Source organism: Thamnophis sirtalis, unplaced genomic scaffold (genome assembly GCF_051295495.1).
Source record: "Thamnophis sirtalis isolate CommonGarterSnake01/CBP01778 unplaced genomic scaffold, rThaSir2_p1.2 scaffold_7, whole genome shotgun sequence".
In the NCBI taxonomy this organism is placed as follows: domain Eukaryota; kingdom Metazoa; phylum Chordata; class Lepidosauria; order Squamata; family Natricidae; genus Thamnophis; species Thamnophis sirtalis.
The window spans coordinates 59,769,709-59,788,901 of record NW_028261387.1 but is presented as its reverse complement, the minus strand read 5'-3'; the positions used below and the strand labels follow the sequence as shown (position 1 = coordinate 59,788,901).

Below are 19,193 nucleotides of genomic sequence, written 5' to 3'. Positions count from 1 at the left end.
TCAAATTTGCAGATGACACCAAGCTGGCAGGAATAGCCAAAACCCCAGAAGACAGACTTAAGATACAGAAGGATCACGACAAACATGAACATTGGGCACTATCTAATAAAATGAAATTCAATGGTGAAAACAGTAAGGTTCTACACTTAGGCAACGAAAACAAAATGCACAGATACAGTATAGGTGGTACCTTGCTCAATAGTAGTAACTGTGAGAGGAATATTGGAGTCCTAGTGGACAACCATTTAAATATGAGCCAGGAGTATGCAGCAGCTGCCAAAAAAGCAAGCACAGTTCTAGGCTACATAAACACAAAATCACATGAAGTGTTAATACCACTTTATAATGCCTTGGTCACCACGATGTAGAAAAAATGTGGAGACTCTAGAAAGAGTGCAGAGAAGAGCAACAAAGATGATTAGGGGACTGGAGACTAAAACATATGAAGAACGGTTGCAGGAACTAGGTATGTCTAGTTTAATAGAAAGAAGGACTAGGGGAGACATGATAGCAGTGTTCCAATATCTCAGGAGTTGCCACAAAGAAGAGGGAGCCAAACTATTCTCCAAGGCACCTGAGTGTAGGACAAGAAGCAATGGGTGGAAACTAATCAAGGAGAGAAGCAACTTAGAACTGAGGAGAAATTTCCTGACAGTTAGAACAATTAATCAGTGGAACAGCTTGCCTCCAGAAGTTGTGAATGCTCCAACACTGGAAGTCTTTAAGAAGATGTTGGATAGCCATTCGTCTGAAATGGTATAGGGTTTCCTGCCTAGGCAGGGGGTTGGACTAGAAGACCTTTAAGGTCCCTTCCAACTCTGCTATTGTATTGTATTGTATTAAAGACTACTGTTCATATAGGGTGTTAGCATCATCACCCAGGATGTTCCAGTCAGTATGTCCAGTAAATTGTTGCAGCTTTTAAATTTTGCAGTTTTTTTCAGTTGTTTTCAGAAGGCTAGTGATCTGTCCAGTGTTACCCCCAGATACTTCAGAGAATTATTACATTGTAAAATATGGTTCTGGAACTTCACTGAAGGCTGGTAATTTGTGTACCTATTGCTGAGGTGGAATATGGCTTCTTCTGTTTTTGTTAGTCTTCGTTGGAAACACCATTTTTGAAATAGTCATCCAGCTTCTGAAAATCGTAAGAAAGGATAACTTCTGCATCACTCAAATTGGTTCTTTGGTCTGTGAGCTAGATATCATCGAAATAAATTCATTTTTGAGAAACAGTTTCAGGCAGGTCATGGGTGTCCAAATTAAAAAGGGCAGGTGATATTAGTGATCCTTGTGATAGACCATTATTCAACTTATGATATCTGCTTCAATTGAATTCTGTGAAAACTTGAAATAACCTGCTACTCAGCATGTTGTCAATCAAGGCAATGGTATTATAAAAAGGACAATTAATTTGAGAAGTCCTTCCCTCCAGGCAATATCATAGTCAAGAAAAACAGACATTTTTCCTTTTCCTTTGGAATCTTCAGGTAGGAAGTTAGTACAAGGACTTGATTGCTAAATCACGTGTGGAATGAAATCCAATTTGTTCTATTTGATTTACAGATTCTACTGCTAGGGCTATTTTGTTTAACACAAATCTTTCTAAACGTTTCTGGTGGCACAGAGAAAACCAGTTGGCTTGTAACTTTGGGGAAGGTTTGGATCCTTTCCTGATTTCAAAATTGCAATAATTTTGGTCATTTTGAATATAGGAAGCAGCCATCGTCAGTATAATATGGAACTGAAAAAGGAGGAAAGTCAAAATTTAGTTGCTGGTCCACAGTACTTTAGTAGTCCTGGGTACATGCCATCAAATCCTGCAGCTTTACTGTTTTGTAAAGAATCCAGCCCCTTCTGCATGCCTTCTGGTGTAAATGGGCATGAGTATAAAGAATGTGGTGGGAGATCATGCTTCAACAGATCATGCTTCTATTATTTATAGAAGAAAATGGAAAAAAGTTATTACCACTCACTTTGGTCTGACTCTGTGCATCTTAGAAGAGTAGCCAACACATTTATCTCTACCAGTGATTTTAGTTTTCATTCATTTACTTTTTCTATTTTCTTCTTTACATTTTTCTATCTATGCATTTTAACAATAATCACCTTGTTGTTCTTTTAAATAGCAACAACAAAAGAATCTAATAAAAGATAAAGATGTTGTTGAGTCGAGCTCTATTTTTGCTGACCACATCCAAATAGTTTTCTCAGCGGTTTTCATGCCAATACTTTCTTCAATATTCTTTTAATTTTGTAGTCTGGCCCATAGACCTAGAATTCCCAGATGGTTCCCCCAATCAAATCCAACCAAAACACTGCTTACCTTCCAAAATTATCTGAGGTAGGATAAACACTACAGCATACAGTACAATCAATTGCTAGGTGTACATCTAAAATAATATGTGCAAACACATATCGGCCTACTGCCGATCACCTCCACACGACCCATTAGATCTCATCGTTTAGGCCTCCTCCGAATTCCATCCGCTGGCCAATGCCGACTGGCCACCACGTGGAGGAGAGCCTTCTCGGTGGTAACCCCGACCCAAGGGAACGATCTCCCCATGGAGCTTCGTACCCCCACCACCCTCCAGACCTTCCGCACAGCCCTTAGAATCTGGCTATCCCGTCAGGCCTGGGGCTAAAGACTGTAACCCGCCCGAATGGTATGAATGTTGCGTTTTAATCATGTACTGTCTTATATGTAAAAGTCTGTCCCCCCCTTTCTTTTGATTGTGAGCCGCCCTGAGTCCCCCCAGGGAAAAGGGCGGCATACAAATAAACAATCTAAAATGATTGCAATATTTTATTAAGTTGAATCAAGAATTTGAGTTTCTAATATCAGATTAAATTCTGCCAAATCTAATTTTAAAATGTATCAGATAATATTTCACGGAATGTCTTCCAAGAAATACATTCATGTCAAGACTGATTCAATCTTTCACCTATGTTTTCTTGCCTGCAGACAAAGAAAAGAGAGAGAGTGGGATGGAATACGGGGGGGGGGGGGGATTGCATCCAAGCATTGCCAGTTCCCATGAAATGGTGCTCCCACCTCAAGGACACACTAAGCAGATGTCATAGCATGACTGGTTTCCATAACAAAATTAACAGAAGTGATTGGTGGACATAAGGGACTGCAGGGTGGCTCATAGGGGAGGAGGCAGATTACCTATACTAGCTTTTGCACAGGAAACCCAGATTTGGTTTTGCTTCATCTGTGCCAATATGGTTTATTCAGTAATTATACTCTTGGTAAAATAGTGTCCCCAGGAGTTTCTTTTTCTAGATTTGTCAACTGGATAGTTGACATCTTTCAGCATAAAATCTTGTGTGTGTATCTATTGATTGTTGCAAGAATGAACTGGGATCAGCTACATATTATGATAAGGAAAGTAGGGAAGAATAAAAAAATATCGTATCTAGATAAATTATAAAAAAGTAGAGAAGCCTATTCAGCTTAATGATAGTTTTTAAGAAAGGTTGTTGAGACAGGAGTCATGGAACAATTTATGAGGATCCCAGAGGAATCCTTTTCAGGAAAGATTCAGGCATGAGTATGGAATGGAAACAGCATTGGTCATACATTTGGATGACCTCTGGTGGAAGCAGGATAGAGGTAGTGCCTCCATTCTTGTTCTTCTTGATTTTCCAGGGGCACTCAGTGGACATCTACCATGTTATCCTTCTAAATTGGCTCAAGGGTTGGGCGTATGGGAAACTATGTTGTATTGATTTTCTTCCTTCCTGTATGGTCAGTTCCAATTAGGGCTAATTGGGAGAAAGAGGTCCCATACCTGAGCTCCTGATTGTGGGGTACCAGAGTTTGGTATTTCCTCTCACTAGTAGCACAAAGTGAGGGGATGATATGCAGCTTTACATCCAACCCGAGCCAATTAAGCATGCTGTGTGTGCCTGCTCAGTATCTAGGAAACAGGCTTCTGAGAAACCGAGTGACTTTAGATGCTAGAGGCCCTTGGTTCTGGGGATTTTCCATATCTTGTTCGATGGGATTGCACTATCCCAAATGTAACCTGTGTGCAATTTGGGGGTCCTTCCAGACTTCTACCTCCTGTTAAAGTAACAAGTGGTAGCCATAGCCAGGAGGCCCTTTGATCAACTACATATTGTGCACTGTTTGTGTCCATTCCTAGTCTGGAAGATTCTTCTCACCATTCATACCTTGGTAACTTGTATGTATTATTGTAATTGGAGATGGGGGCTGCCCTTGAAGAGTATTTGTAAGCTTCAGCTGGTGCAAAATGCAACTATGCACAACCCTCAATCAGCACACACTACACTTGCGTTCTTTGGGCTACATTGGTTGCTCCTGGATGCATTTCAAGATCGTGGTCATAACATAAAGCCTTTCATGGCATAGGACATTATTTTAGGGACTATTTCTCTCCAATTACATCCAACAGTCCCATTAGATCCAGCAGGAGGGGCATGAGCCAACTCCCACCAACCAAGTATTGTCTTGTTTCCCCATTTACAGTTATCAAAAAGATTCAAAATGGATAAAATTATTTGTGGCCTGGAGCAAAATAAGACAGAATTAAAATTCAAATATGCATTGATGGTGAGCATGCAATTGCTGAAATGTTTAAACTTTTCCTGAAATTTGAAACGGAGGAAGAATAGGTTTAAAATGTATGATGCACTGGTTACAGTGTACCAATTGGAAAACTACACGATCAAAAGGGTTGAAATTTACATTGTGTTATGAACTTAAAAAGAAGTTTATAAGACATTTGTTGGTATATGACACCAGAGAAAGTATACATAATGTATAAAGCTAATTCCAATACATGTTGGAAATGTGAATAGCATGTAGGGATAGTTTATCATGCTTCTATGCTGAGTCTATAGCTCATTTGGTTCATACTGCAATTGAAGGCTCTCCTTGCAAATTTTCGGTATATGCCGTGATCCATGGAACAGCTCCGGTGGGAAAAGGAATGCCTATTCAGAACAGAAAGGCATGGAAAATGGAGTGATCTCGATGGGTGGGAGTGAGCATGAAGCAAGATGAAATATAACCAGTTTCTGAAGCTACTCTACTCTGCAGTGGGAAAAACCTGCTCTCTATATCATTGCCAAGGTACCATTTTCTTTCGTCTCAGTTCTTTGAGCATATGAATGCAGATTACTGCCTCTCAGCCCAGAAGGAACCAAAGGAAAATTAAAAAAAACATGGTTCTCTATCTTCAGACCATCTCCATATTCAACAAAAATTCTTTTTGATCATGACATCAAATTATGCCCTACTCTCAAGTGCTAAACTACCCCATGCAGTGCTGCTGACAAATTCCCTGTTCTCTTAGACAGCTTTCCATTTCCCCTTTCTGCTTTTACATGGTATCCTTTACATAAAAATGGGACTTGGCACAAGGTTTTCCTTCTTTCATTTTACCTTGATGTACAATTGGGATTTAAAAATGGAGTTAACCACAAGATGTTTTCACTCAGAAATCAACAAATTAATAGAATACAGAAAAGTAACTTTTTTATTGATGCATTGCAATTGTTCTACATTTTTACCATATTATGTAGAAAATACTTAAAATACAAGCTACTTTGTAAAACCAAAGACAAACATTGAATCCAAAGATAAACCGTGTTTTCACAATGGACCCTTTTCCCATATAGTTAGTATTAAAGTTTTTAAATATCTGTATTTCCTCTTGTTAAAATGATTTTTACATTATCCCCTAAGTACATTGGCAATACAAACATAGATCAATAATTGTCAGAAACTACCTTTATCTAGCGGCTTGTAAAAAGGAAGAGCACAACCAGAAAAAAGTTAAATTCTACACAGTAAACTAGCATATCAAATACATTTAATAAAGTAGGAATTCCATTGCAATATCAAGGAGTCAAGCAGAAATACTAACATTACATATAATGCACTGCTACATGTAGTGAATTAGATAATAGTTCAAGCTGAATCTGAAATCACACATTATATAAAGTTTAGCAACAAACAACTATGTCAACATGCGGCACCATTCATAAGTTAAAAATTAAAACAAGAAAGCAGGGCTGTGCCAATCCCAGTCACCTAGAAGCAATTGAATTTTGTTTAAAAAAATATTGAAATCAGAGGTATGGTACTGCACTGTTTAACTATGTGCAAGCAGTAAAGCTCAGAAGCTGCCTTTGCAGTGGAGTATCAAGAACAATGAGGTGAAAGTTCAGCTATCAAGAATGTTAAATAATAGGTTTAATCACAGAAGTGACTAAGTAAAGCATAATTTGTCTTGCTATTACTAAAAATAAATTTACTTACAAATGAGCTCAGGTTGCAGAGAAAAGCATAGCTACCCACAGGCAAGTCCTACCAATGTCAGAACTTGCAGAAAATGCAGGCATAATAATATGAAGATATTCCAAATTCCCTCAGAAAAAAGGAAACTAAATTTTTGAAACGTTGATTTGTGTGCATAAAATAGGTTCTGTTACTTGTAGGCTGCACAACTGTGAGGCTATTGCTCTCTCTTTTTCATTATGAGGCAACCTGGAAATGCACTGGGAGAAAAAGATGCCCCTGCAGCCTAGTTCTCACAAATCATGAGGGGTTACTTTCAAAAATCTCCCCGCCCCATCTTCAGCCAGGAAGAATCATGAAGCCAATACAGGTACCAAAGGGGGTGGGGGAGTTCCCAAACCAAAGCATCTGGAGTTATGTCTCCTTTCCTGGGATGGTGTCCATCTGGACAAACATCCCAGGTGCACATTGAGAGATTTTAAAAGAGCTTAGAGGCAGTAGTATGCTATGTGTGTAACTTGCTATCTCACATGCTTTGTGAGAAGAAGGCCTTTTAGAGAAAACTCTTAATATATTTTATTTGCTTCCAGATATGAAGTGTCTGGTCTCTGGAGCAAATTACTGAGGAAGTCAGAATCAAAAACTTGGGGAAATGTCTTTTGTTAATGATTCATAATTGCTTAATTTGGATTATATAAAATTACTTTAAAGTTTTCTTGAAAACCCAGTTCTTTTGTTCACTCAGAAGATGTGAACTGACTTTGAGGTAAAAATGATTAACCCATTCAAGGATAGGTTATTTTTTTAAGACCTGTACTTTACATTTTCCAAGCAGGTTTACTGAAAATCCTTGCCGCATTGGAAATATTCTAGTAATATTTTAATATTAATATGCTTAATTGGTAAAATAATCCACTTTCAGATTTTCTATAAGGCGAATTGAGCTACAGGTCATGGCACTAAGCAGAAAACTATTCTGAGAATGTTACAGCAACAGAAATTGTTGTTGACACCAGTGATGTAAAGAACTGAAATTCCTTGGTTATCTTCACATCAATACAGAAGAAGAAAAAATACAACAAAACAAGAGTACAGTAAACAAATGTTCACAGCTAGTCACACTGTTAACCACTCTCCTCTATTGCCAAAGACAACAGATTCCTCACTAAAAAGGAAACTGTAAGGCTTGTGGTCCACAGACTATTTAGAGCTATTGGGGTAAGTGGCTTTAAGACCTCTGAAATCTTGGCCTCACTGAAATCATGACTCCCCCTTCCCCAATTCCTGACTAATGGGTCAGAGTTATTGCCAGTTACCATTTCAAAAACTGTTCACATTTGGACTATTATAACATGTGAACATGCATGCTCCAGAAATTGGTTTAATATTCTTAGATTATTATTATTATTTTTGTAAAGTACAAAATCTAGTCATTTAATGTAGATTGGATGGAATACAAACTGGGCTCCAAGGCTGTTAATGCCTTTTATTGCTGTAGCAATACCACTCTCCAAGATAGTTAATTCTCCATTTGGCCAAGAACAGTCGTTGCATAATGGCAGTGGTGAAATAAACAATTGTGACCGAATTCGGGAAACCAAGAGATTTAGACGCTCACCACTAGCAAGCCAGTTCATGTGTTATTTCCTTACAGCAAGTGCTAGAGTTTTCTAAGCTTTCCAAAAGCGCCAAATTACTAGCGGTGTTAAATAAAACTTAGATTATGTGCTTTCCAGTAAGCTCTCTTTGGTATAAAAGTTCTAATTGTAACACCAAACTAGAAATATTTTATAAGCAATTTCTGCTACACACATGGGTAACAATATTACAGTATACCCTAAGGGAAAGACATTGCACATGCTTAAACACCTCTGAAATACCAAATATGCTTCCCAATGCATTCCCAGCATAATACTCTTAAAGATGCATCAACAGCTAGAATAGTTACAATTTTGAGGGGGGGAGGGTCAATCAAACTAAAATGCTTAGGTCTGAATGCTTCAGTTTAGAAGCATTTCATATACCACACTAAGCCTTGATTAGCAGCTGTAATTTGAACTTGATTACAAACTTATTGTTTGAACTGGCAAACCAAATTACTTTGTCTTCAGGTATACATGCCATAATCAAACCATGCCATACAATGTTTTCCCCACACTGTCTACTCTAGATATGCCAATTCCCATTAACCCCCAATCAGCATGACAGGCTGTTTGGCATATCTTGAAGGAACAGTCTTGTTTACAAGCTATCAGGTTAGGAAAGGAATACTTTCTAGAGAAGACTATCCTACATCATGGTTTGGCTGCCATATGACTGAAACTCAAAGCATAGTCTGCATTTTATATTGTGGTTAACAAATGCATGGCTTGGCTTGATGTCTGAACTCATTTGGCCATCTCAGGAGAACCAAATTTGGATACATTCTTTCCAGCTGAAGTAAGCAAGACTACAGAAGTACTCCGCTTTGGCTGAATGATGCCCATTGTTCCATTTATGTTGGCATTGAAACTTAAAGCAAATGGTTTCGTTACCTATATCTAGCCTTAGTGGGACATATTCAATGAATTGCTTCAATTTGACGGAGAGCGGAGGGCTTGCTGGTCCATCGTAAGGCAAGCTCACTGTAAACTCTAGTCACACTACATAATCATTTAAGGCACTACAATATTGGGGGAGGGGGGGGTTACACACCAGTCACACATACCTGTGCAAAACAAATCAGAAGATATCCTTGTCTCTCATGCAGCTTTTTTTTCCTTTTCTCTCTTTCTCTCTCAGTGCTACAGTGATGAGCTCTAGGCGATTGCATTATTTCACATACATTCCAACATGTATTAACAACTCATTTTGGTTTAAATACAAAGGAATATATCAATTTCATCCCCAGAAACATTTAAGAGTTAGACAAACACTTAAGTACAGAGTTCAAGTATAATCACTACACATTTTGATTACAAAGACAGAACATTTGGGATTAGCAGGAAATTTTGCTTGTTGTATTTAATTCTAATCAATATGTACATATTTCATTTTCTGTAAAATATTAAAACATCACCATTACAAAACTTCTAAAATAGTTTTAAATTCAGTAATAAACATTTAAAATCTGCAATTTTGTGTCATGTTTTTGCAATTCCTACATGCATGTATTGTATACAAGTCTTAATAAGAGCGCTTTAATGTTTCTTGCCAACAAATTCCTAGGAGGAGGTGCTAGCAGAAGTATAAAAAGTTTACATTTCAGTAAGTGGATGCTAAGGTGAATTTTGGATTCTTCAGCTAAATGAACCAGGCAAAGAAAGACAAGATGGGGAAGAAACCCTTCCATTTCTGCGAAAAGAATCCAGCTCTAAATGTTATTTTTAAACTGAAAGAATGTAATTTGAATGGCCTAAATCTCAGATAAAACTCTCCAGAAACTGCACATCTATTCGGTTTAGTGAACCTGACAGGAAGTACTTCCCAGAGGCTTCTGCCCTGAAACAGCAATGCAATCCTAAATACGTTCAGCTAAGTGCAAGAGCTTATGGACAATGCAGTCATGGTAACATTGCAGACTGTGATCTCACAACAGAAAGCAAATTCATCTTTCTCCAATTGTTTCTGGAAAAAAACCCTCTCTCTTCATTTTGAAAAATCACACATTAAAAATAATCTGTGATTTAAAAGAAAGCTGTATACAAAAATGCTACACTATCCTTAAACAGAAATAATTAAAATTAGGGAATTAAAAAGCGATATACATATGTCTATGTACATAGATAAGAGAAGCTAAAGAGAGAGGAAATAACTGCTTTTGTCGAATTCAGCTCTTGCCTTCCAAGAAGATGAATTACAAAATTAAAATTAAAATATTAACTCAAGTTTATAAAACAGCCCTAGCAACCTAGAGTTAAATGTGCATTTTAGTGGCAATATGAGTTTGTGCAAGCTGCTAAAATAATTTAAACAAGTACTATTTAACTCTAATACATTTTTTAAAGAACAGCTTTTTTTAAAAAAAGTCATTTTCCCTTCTGATTAACGTAATAGCTTTAAATAAATGGGGTTCAGGCCCTAGTTGTTTGTTTTTAAAGCATGAATAAAAATTAAATGTAAAATCTTAATGAGAATTTGATTCAAAAGATTCTACCCAGTCATCACCTATGTTTCCCCTGAACAGCAGGGCTCCACCAACAGTACCACCTGATTCTGGAGAGCATAAGCAGAATTGTCAACAAGGGGTGATTCCCCATTATTTTCCTTGGATTCCACAGAGATTCCTGTTGTGGAATTGTTAGAATACTGCAAAGCCTACTGCAGATCCCTTCACCTCTATGATCGTTCATGACTTCAAGACAGTTTCTGCCCCCATATTACAAGTAAGAATACTGATTAATCTTGGTAGGGCTTAGTGGGTATCCAGTGTAAATTGCAGATCCTCTGGAAGCGCCAATGTAGGACTGGGCAGCAAATTGATGTGGATACTGAGCAGGTGCTACGTTGGCAGAGGTTAACAAGCTGGGCCCCACACTGACTGGGACCTGGTGCACAAGAGTGCTTGGATGGGTTGTGTATGTGGTATGCCTGGAGGAGCCCTGAGGGGAAAAGAGATGAGCAATTGAATTGGTGGAGCCCAAGGTGGCAGCAGTAGTAGGCGCATAGGTGTACATGTGAGGCTGGCTTGCTGTGGCCGCTGCCAAGTGAGGGTGGACTGGGCTGCTATGCTGGAATGTATACGGAGCCTGAGCAATTGTTGTTGGCAGGGGAGCAACGTAGGCCTGCTGTCTGCGGGGAGCTGGATTTCCACTTCTCTCTTGAGAGGCCAGTACAGTTGCTTGCTGGTTCTATAAAGCAAGGAACAGACTTAGAAAGAAAGCATCCAGAACACTATTATACAAAAAAAAAGTCTAATAGGAAGTGGAGAGAAAAGCAAAACAATGTTCCTGGTACATATCAGATGAAGGGGATTTTTTCCACCCAAAGAGAATCTACCTTCTGGAGCTTATAATATAGTAGATACTGCAATTCCCTAAACCGCCTTCCAGACAACTATCTACCTCGCTAACTCTATTTACTTTTAATTACATTTTACTTTTAATTACTCTATTTACTTTTAATCTACATCTGCATAGTAAAGGAAATATTCTGTACCTTACATTTCCTTTCTTTGTTTATGTATCAGAGAGCAATCTATGAAACATTCTTGGTGAGGAAGAACAGGCTGATAGTTGTCTTTGTTTTTTTCAGAGTGAAGAAGAACATTAATATAGTTGGGAGAGGGTACCATGCTTTTTCAGTTTATTTATGTGAAAATAGCACTTTGGGTTGTGCATTCCAGAGATAAAGTTTAGCATTTGGGCTCCTATCCCATCTTTACCTTGCATTCAATTTGGTTGATCCCATTTGTTTGGTATAAGACGAACCTTTTTTCCTCAAAAAAGAGGCTGAAAATCTGGGTGCGTCTTATACACCGAATACAGCATTTTTTGCCTCCTGAAGTCCCACCCCTTCACCCAAATGGCTGTGCATACCCTTATGGAGGCTTCTAGAGAGCTCCTGGGGGCTGGGGAGAGCAGAAATGAGTAACAAAACCCAGCCCCACAGGAGCACTCTATAAGCCTCCATAAGGCTATGCATGCAATTTCTTTGATGGAAAACGGGCCCATTTTTGTGAAAAATGGGCTTTTTTTGCATGTTCCCCCTCCCCCCGGAGCACTTTGCAAGGCTATTCATGCCTTTTTGGGGGGGGGGAAACGGGCCTGTTTTTGTGAAAAACAGGCCATTTTGGGGAGGTTTGCACAGTGCAAAAACTTGTTTTTCCCTTTTGGAAAGCTCTTTAACTGATTGATGAGAATTATATTGATCAAGTGCTTGTGCCAGCAGAAACACCTACCTATCTATTTTATTTCTCTATATCTCTATTTCTCTCCCTCTCTCCCTCTCCCTACTTACCTACTGTATTTCTCTATCTCTCTCTATTTCTCTATCTCCCTATCCCTTTATCTACCTACCTACCTACTCTCTCTCTCCCTACCTACCTATTGTATTTCTCTATTTCTCTCTCCCTCTCTATCCCTTTATCTACCTACCTACATAACTACTCTTTCTTCCTACCTACCTATTGTATTTCTCTATCTCTCTCTATTTCTCTCTCCCTCTCGCTATCCCTTTATCTACCTACCTACCTTCTCTCTCTCCTTACCTATTTACTATATTTCTCTCTCTCTCTCCCTTTCTTTCTATCCCTCTATCTACCAACCTACCTACTCTCTCTCTCCCTACCTATTTACTATATTTATCTTTCTCTCTCCATTTCTCTCTCTATCCCTCTACCTACCAACCTACCTACTCTCTCTCTCCTTACCTATCTACTGTATTTCTCTCTCTTTCTATTTCTCTCTATCCCTCTACCTACCTAACTACTCTCTACCTACCTACCGTATTTCTCTCTTTCTCTCTATCCCTCTATCTACCTACCTACTTTTTAAAAATTTGCTTCTTCAAAACATTGGTGCGTCTTATACTCCGATGCATCTTATACTCCGAAAAATACAGTAGTCATTGGTGGGGGTGGGGAGACGACACATAATTGATTAAATGTGTGTGGCTTCCTCACAACACAAACCTCTTGATGAACAAACTTACACTTGATATTAGGATACAAATATTATTCTGCACATTGTGACAAACAACGTATTGCTTTTCATCGTTAAGATTTGTACCCAGGAGCCCAAAATGGTTAGAAATCCTGATTGCCCTAATCTTATTCCAAAAAAGAGGCATGAGGATGGCTTAATAGGTTTTCCTGCACAATGCAAAAGACTGAATTACATGATCCTTATGGTGCTGTCCAAATCCATAATTTATGAAGCAGAAAGAGAAATCCACTACTGAATGCAAATTTAGTAATATTGCTCTTTGAAATTTCTTATCATTCACAAATTCTCTTTTTGCTATTTACTTTTTAACTGTTCCTTTACTATAAAGCACTGCTAACTGCTACTATGTGAACATTGCAGCAAGATGTAGGAGGAGAAATAATTTTACATACCTGGCTAAGGTTGAGTGGTTGTACACCATTTGTCACTACCCGATGTTGCCGATATCCACTTGGTGTGATACAACATCCTGATGTTTGCCCACTTACAGATGCCATTGGCTTGATCTTGCTCAGGCTAAAGACTCCTACAATAAAAATCATCAAATTTATTCCATAATGAATCCCCCTCTTTAATACAGTCCAAAAGTATATAACTCTTCAAATATTTCAAAAGAAAAGCTTCCTGAATGAAGTCCAAATCTCTTTGAGAATAACTATATCAAGATATTGCCAAAGGGGAAAGGCAAAATCCTGGGGAAGATACATGTCGTCTTGAAGCAAAGAGTAGAAAAAGGGATGGAGTTTTGGGATGAAAAGAAGTAAGCTTTAGGAACAGTTTTAAATCAAGATCAGATGTTCTGATTTCTACTAAATGTACTAGACTTTGTACATACTCGATGAATTTTTTGAAGAAACCTATCATATTATATTTTTGAACATAAGGTTTTAAAATTGACTTGACCTTTTATTAGGGTGTAAGGAGATCATGTTAACTCCCCAGATGTGTCATCTAACTAAGATCCAGTCTATTGTCTTATTTCCTTCACATTACTGCATGCCCAAATAATTAAAACCTGCATATTCAAAAAACACCCAATACAGGTAGTCAATGTATGGTTAAAATTGAGCCCAAAATTTCAATTGTTAAGCGAAATAGTTGTTAAATGAACTTTGCCCCATTTTACCATCTTTCTTGTTAAGTGAATCACTACTGTTGTTAAGTTAGTAACACAGTTTTTAAATGAATTTGGCTTCCCCATTGATTTTGCTTGTAAGAAGGTTGCAAGCAGTTATCACCCCACCCCAAAACACTGCAGTCATCATAAATATGAGTCAGTTGTCAAATGTCCAAACTTTGATCATGTGACTATAAAAAGAGTGAACAACAGTCTTAAGGTTTTTTTTCAGTGCTGCTGAAACTTTGAATGTTCACTAAATGAACTGTTGCACGTTGAGGACTACCTGTATTAAAATAGCAAAACACAGCCCCCAAATATTTGCCCCACCTCTAGGGTTTCAACACTGGTATAAAAAAGAAAAGAATAAACTTAAACTTTGCATGAACAACTATCAAAATTATCCATCAACCTTTCTCCTTGGTGTCTGAATTAAAGGAAGTAAATTAAAAAGGAGGAGCTATAAGGTTTGAAAGTCTGTTCTTAAAATAAGCTAGGTTTAAAGAACTGTTTTAAAACATTCACAGACTTTTGGGTACATTTCTAACATCATCTTCTTGGAGTGATATTTAAGCACACCAAGAAGAGACTTTTACTTTCCTTATATCCTTTTCATTGTTTTATTAATTTGATTTTTAAACAACTGCTATCTTGCAATTCTTGTTACATTTTTTTTAATTGACTTGGGAAAATGATTATATTGAATTAGAAGAAACTATATAAGAGCAGGCTGAAGTGGAAGGTGAAGTGAAACATGTCATCGGTTAGGAGTCATTGCACTGCAAAAAGAAATCCAAGTCCAGAATTCCAAGTGAATTCTGTTGACTCTTATTTAGCGCCAATCTAGCTTTGGCCATCAGTTGACTAGATTCTTGTTTATAGATAGCAATAATAAACTCTTCTGTAGTTTGACAAATGTTCTGGTTATTTGTGCCTGATAAAAACTTGACTACATCTCTGCTTTTCCATTATATATGATTTTATATTATATAGAACTAAAGTACTAATTAGTCCAGAATACTTAATAAAGTATTAATAAAAATACAGTAATGCACAAATACACATACTTCTTACATTTGAAGAGAAACATTTAGTTTGCAACACATTAGGTCTCATCATTAATACATTTGTTATTTTTTAATGGAGATTGCATTTATATTAATTTGTTGTACTCTGAACATATCCATCATAAAAAATCTTTTTTTAAAGTATTTATACTCAAACAATCTTTTCCTTATGAGCCATCATAATTGAAATGCCCATGTACTCCTCCTGACAATTACTCTTTGGTATATTGGTTATGGAAGCTGTGCAAACACTAACAGAAAACACACGTACATTTTTTCAGTACAAACTCATAAAAATGGGAGCCAAAAAAAATCAGTTCCACATTATAGACCAATGCAGTTTATAGGCAATGCAGCTTACCTGAGGCCTGGGTGGCTACAGTACAGTCACTAAGCTGTGTTTTCAGAGGCACAATAATGGTACGGGAGGTGGAGCTTTCAGCTGCCCCTCTACTTGGCTCCAGCGCACCACCAGAGCTCCTGAGTGTGGAAAGTGCATCTGATGCATAAGGGCTATTCAGGGAAGAGTCTGAATCAGGGGAATCATTAACAGTAACGTAGCTGATGACATTGGATCTCTGTTTCATTCCCAAGCTATGAGAAAACAATAATTCCTTATTAGTTATCTTATTTATCTTAATATTGCCTTATTACAATACTTAAAAATACATATCCAAACTATTCAGCAACCCAAATAAGATTAAAAAGAAATAATCAGTTGTGCAATGCAGTCAATGATCTGTTTCCAAAAAGTTTTTCAAAGAACACAAGGATGTGAACTTTGCATTTAACTGCAACTCCTGCATTTTTCTTAATATAAAACTGCACTAAATACCATCCCATCACTTTTCCAAACGCTTTGAGTAGGATATGTGAAATCTATCTTATTTCATTCTCACAACTATCCATTAAGTTAGACTGGCTTAACAAGGCTTGCAACTTTTTAAATGATGAAGAATAGTTTGGAGCTAGTCCAAAACTAATACTTCTAGCACAGATCATAAATTAAAGATATGCAAGTTTATAGTTGTATAACCTATAAAGAATCCCCTGAGCTTCAAAAAAGATGTACTTATCCAACAGCTCTGTATCACTGTATGACATTTACATTACATTAGCTTTAACAATTTACATACATAAAGGGTATTATATCCCATCAATTACTGTTCAGTCTAGATCAAAATTATCAGTCCAGACACCTTCGACTCTATTGATCAATCTAGACCAGAATTATCAATGCACACACCTTTAATTCTATCTAAAGATGTCAGACTGATCCTTGAACTTTCCTTGCACCTGAAAAAACATATACTCTACTGTTGTGGCCCAGCAGCTGATGGACTCGGATAGCGAGGAACCATATGAGTCTGCCAGGGAAGATGTGGAGGACCCTGGACAGGGTTCAGACTCAGAGCAGGGACCAGAGAGGCTGGTTGGCCACCAGGAGACGCCTGAGGCATGGAGCAGTGGGGAGGATCAAAGGCAGTTTGTCCCTGATGCAAGATTAAGAAGGGCGGAAAAACGGAAGCAGCAGCTCCGTAGGCAGGCTCATAGATGATGATTAAGCCCAGGTGGTTGTGGCTTGGCCACTCCCAAGAGAGTATATAAGTGGAGAAGTTGGGAGGGGGCATTTTCAGGAAACAAACGTTTGAAACCGTATTGGAAAACTCTGTCTGTCTTGTATCTGGGCCTGTTGGATTTTGGGTTGCTGCCAACTATTCTTGCATGTGAGTCTTGTCTGGGCCTTCAGCCAAAGAAGTCGATAACTCCGTGATTAAAGAGTGGCAAACAGCCAAGCCTGTGTCTGGGTGATTCGCAGGCCAGAGGCGGGGAGGTCAGAACACTCAACCATTTAACAATGGGCTCTTTTTCTTTTTAGCTTTATGGCTCTCTCTTTCTCATTGCAATGCATTAATGAATTGAAAGAAGCTTAAGCCTGTACCTTGTAGGTTTGTATTTGTTGTCTTCTTCTTCATCAGTGTCACTTCGGATGGTGATTACACTAACAGGAGGACTGGGGGTATCTGGAATAACAATGGGCTGATGCTGCTCTTGCCCCGGATGGAGAGCATTGGAGGAAGAAGATGTGGCACGCAGAGGACTGCTTCCAATTAGAGAGTAGACTTGAGAAGGAATAGCCTCCAAAGTAGATGCAGGCCTATGGGAAAGATGGGGGTATAATTATGATGAATTCACCCACCAAAGGCATAAACAGAGCTTATATATTTTGAATGGCTCTGAGCTTATTCCAGCTCAAATAATCACGTGCAATCCAGGAGAAAAGCATGTCATTTAGTTGTTCAGAGTGCTTGTTCCAGACTCTGTATTTAAATGTTTAATCTCTACTTTTCCTCAGTAATTATATATTTTTATTACTTAACAAAACAGAAACAGCTATAGGTGCTAAATTAAAGCTAGTGTACACGACAGTTCTTATAACTGTCTGGGTTGAATGTGCTTGAGGATTTAATCTGCTATAAATCATAGTGTTATTATACTAAAAATGTATGTATATACTGGAAAGTGTATGTATATGAAAAATACAATCTGCCAATTCCTACTCAGAATTGGGACAAATAATTTACTTACTTAGTGGCACTGTGAGATGGGTGTTTGTTCTTCTTTGCTGGTACCACATTACTTTGCTGCTGTCTTACAACATGAGCCACTCCAACATTCAAAGGTTGTGTTGTAGCCAGAGTCACATGATTGGTTAACAAAGATGGCTGCTGCATAATAGTGCTATACTGATTTCCATGTGAATGAGCACTTCTAAAGGAGAGAAAATACCAGAGTTTCCTAACATTATTTACGTACTCCAGAATATAGAGCCTTCTTGTTATAATGGTAAGAAACTAGAAAACTGAGTTTTAGTCCCATGTTAGGCACAAAAGCAAATTGAGTGACCTTGGGCCAGCCATTTTCTCTCAGCCCTAGGAAGGGCAAACCAATTCTAAAAAACATTGCAAACAAAACTATAGGGACTTGCCCAGGCAGACACCAGGAATCAATATTGAAAGCATATCTATTCACACATACATATATACTCCAGAAGACCAGAACTCTTAAGAGCACAGTATCCAATTAGAATTCTGGAATGGGAAGAATCTATAATTATTTTATCTACATTGCAGTAGGTTTTGCTTGATCTCTTTGAACAGAAAATGTAACTGTACCACAGTATTCTTTCCTTGCTGTTAAAACTTCAGACACTAACTGTACATTATTTTACAGAAAAAAACCTGTAATTTAACATTACATGATGGCATATCTTGAGAATGCCCAATATATCTCTTTCTACCTTTTATGAGCATTTGCAGAAATTATCTCTATCCACACATTTCCTGACTATTCAATCATATTTCTAAATGTCTTTCTCTCACTCTGTCTTCCCAAAGGGATATAAAAAGAACATACTAGTTAAAAAGATTTTTTTTTACTTTACTATTATACATCTGATCATTTATTCTAAAAAATATAATCCAAAAACACTGCATCATTTCTGCACTTTTTCATATTATGTACTACTTATATTTCTGCTTGGTTGAAGACTCACCTCCAATCAGCCAACTGCTGGTTACTTCCAATTGATTCAGGAATCACAGCTGTAGGCTGAACAGAATTGTGCAATGCAACCCCTGGAAGTTGTTGCCAGGTAGAAGGCAAAAGTATCTGTTGGGTCCCTCCAGGCCAGGCCTGCTGCAAAACAACAAAAAGAAAAACAAAAGATTTATTAAGATTAGCTTTTAAAAAAAACTAAAAAAAAAATAAGTTGTTTAACGTAAAAGAAATGAGATATTGTTAACTTGCAGAGATAAAGACATGAGACTGCATTTTTGCAAATAATTTTACAAATGGAAATGAAAAAAAAAAACAAATAAAAATGCTTCCTCTAACTCTGTTCATTGTATATCTCATAAGACCAACTGCGTAAGAGATTTATATTGACACCGTGTTGTAGAAAATATTTAGCATTTAAACAGCAGAAAAGTTCGCAATTTGGGGTGGTTCTTCAAATATGGAATGAGAAATTGAGACTTTAAGAAAAGCAGCAAAATTTTAGGCTAAGTTTTGGAGATAATGTATTT

The 19,193-nt window shown here is 37.7% G+C and overlaps 1 protein-coding gene across 5 annotated transcripts in view; it reads right to left on the bottom strand.

Moving 5' to 3' along the window:
* Window positions 1-5,490: 5,490 nt before the first annotated feature.
* HIPK1 (homeodomain interacting protein kinase 1) overlaps window positions 5,491-19,193 on the bottom strand; it is a 37,468-nt gene continuing 23,765 nt past the window's right edge. For 3 of the 5 annotated variants that reach the window (XM_014054060.2, XM_014054058.2, XM_014054059.2), the window contains 6 exons: window positions 18,662-18,804; window positions 17,695-17,877; window positions 17,048-17,263; window positions 15,467-15,699; window positions 13,314-13,447; window positions 5,491-11,106 (listed from right to left, as the gene is read on the bottom strand). In XM_014054060.2, coding sequence (XP_013909535.2) covers window positions 10,636-11,106; window positions 13,314-13,447; window positions 15,467-15,699; window positions 17,048-17,263; window positions 17,695-17,877; window positions 18,662-18,804 — 1,380 coding nt within the window. In that variant the 3' untranslated portion in view covers window positions 5,491-10,635. The remainder of the gene's footprint in view (window positions 11,107-13,313; window positions 13,448-15,466; window positions 15,700-17,047; window positions 17,264-17,694; window positions 17,878-18,661; window positions 18,805-19,193) is intronic. The other 2 variants (XM_087720161.1, XM_014054061.2) reach the window with 1 other exon arrangement.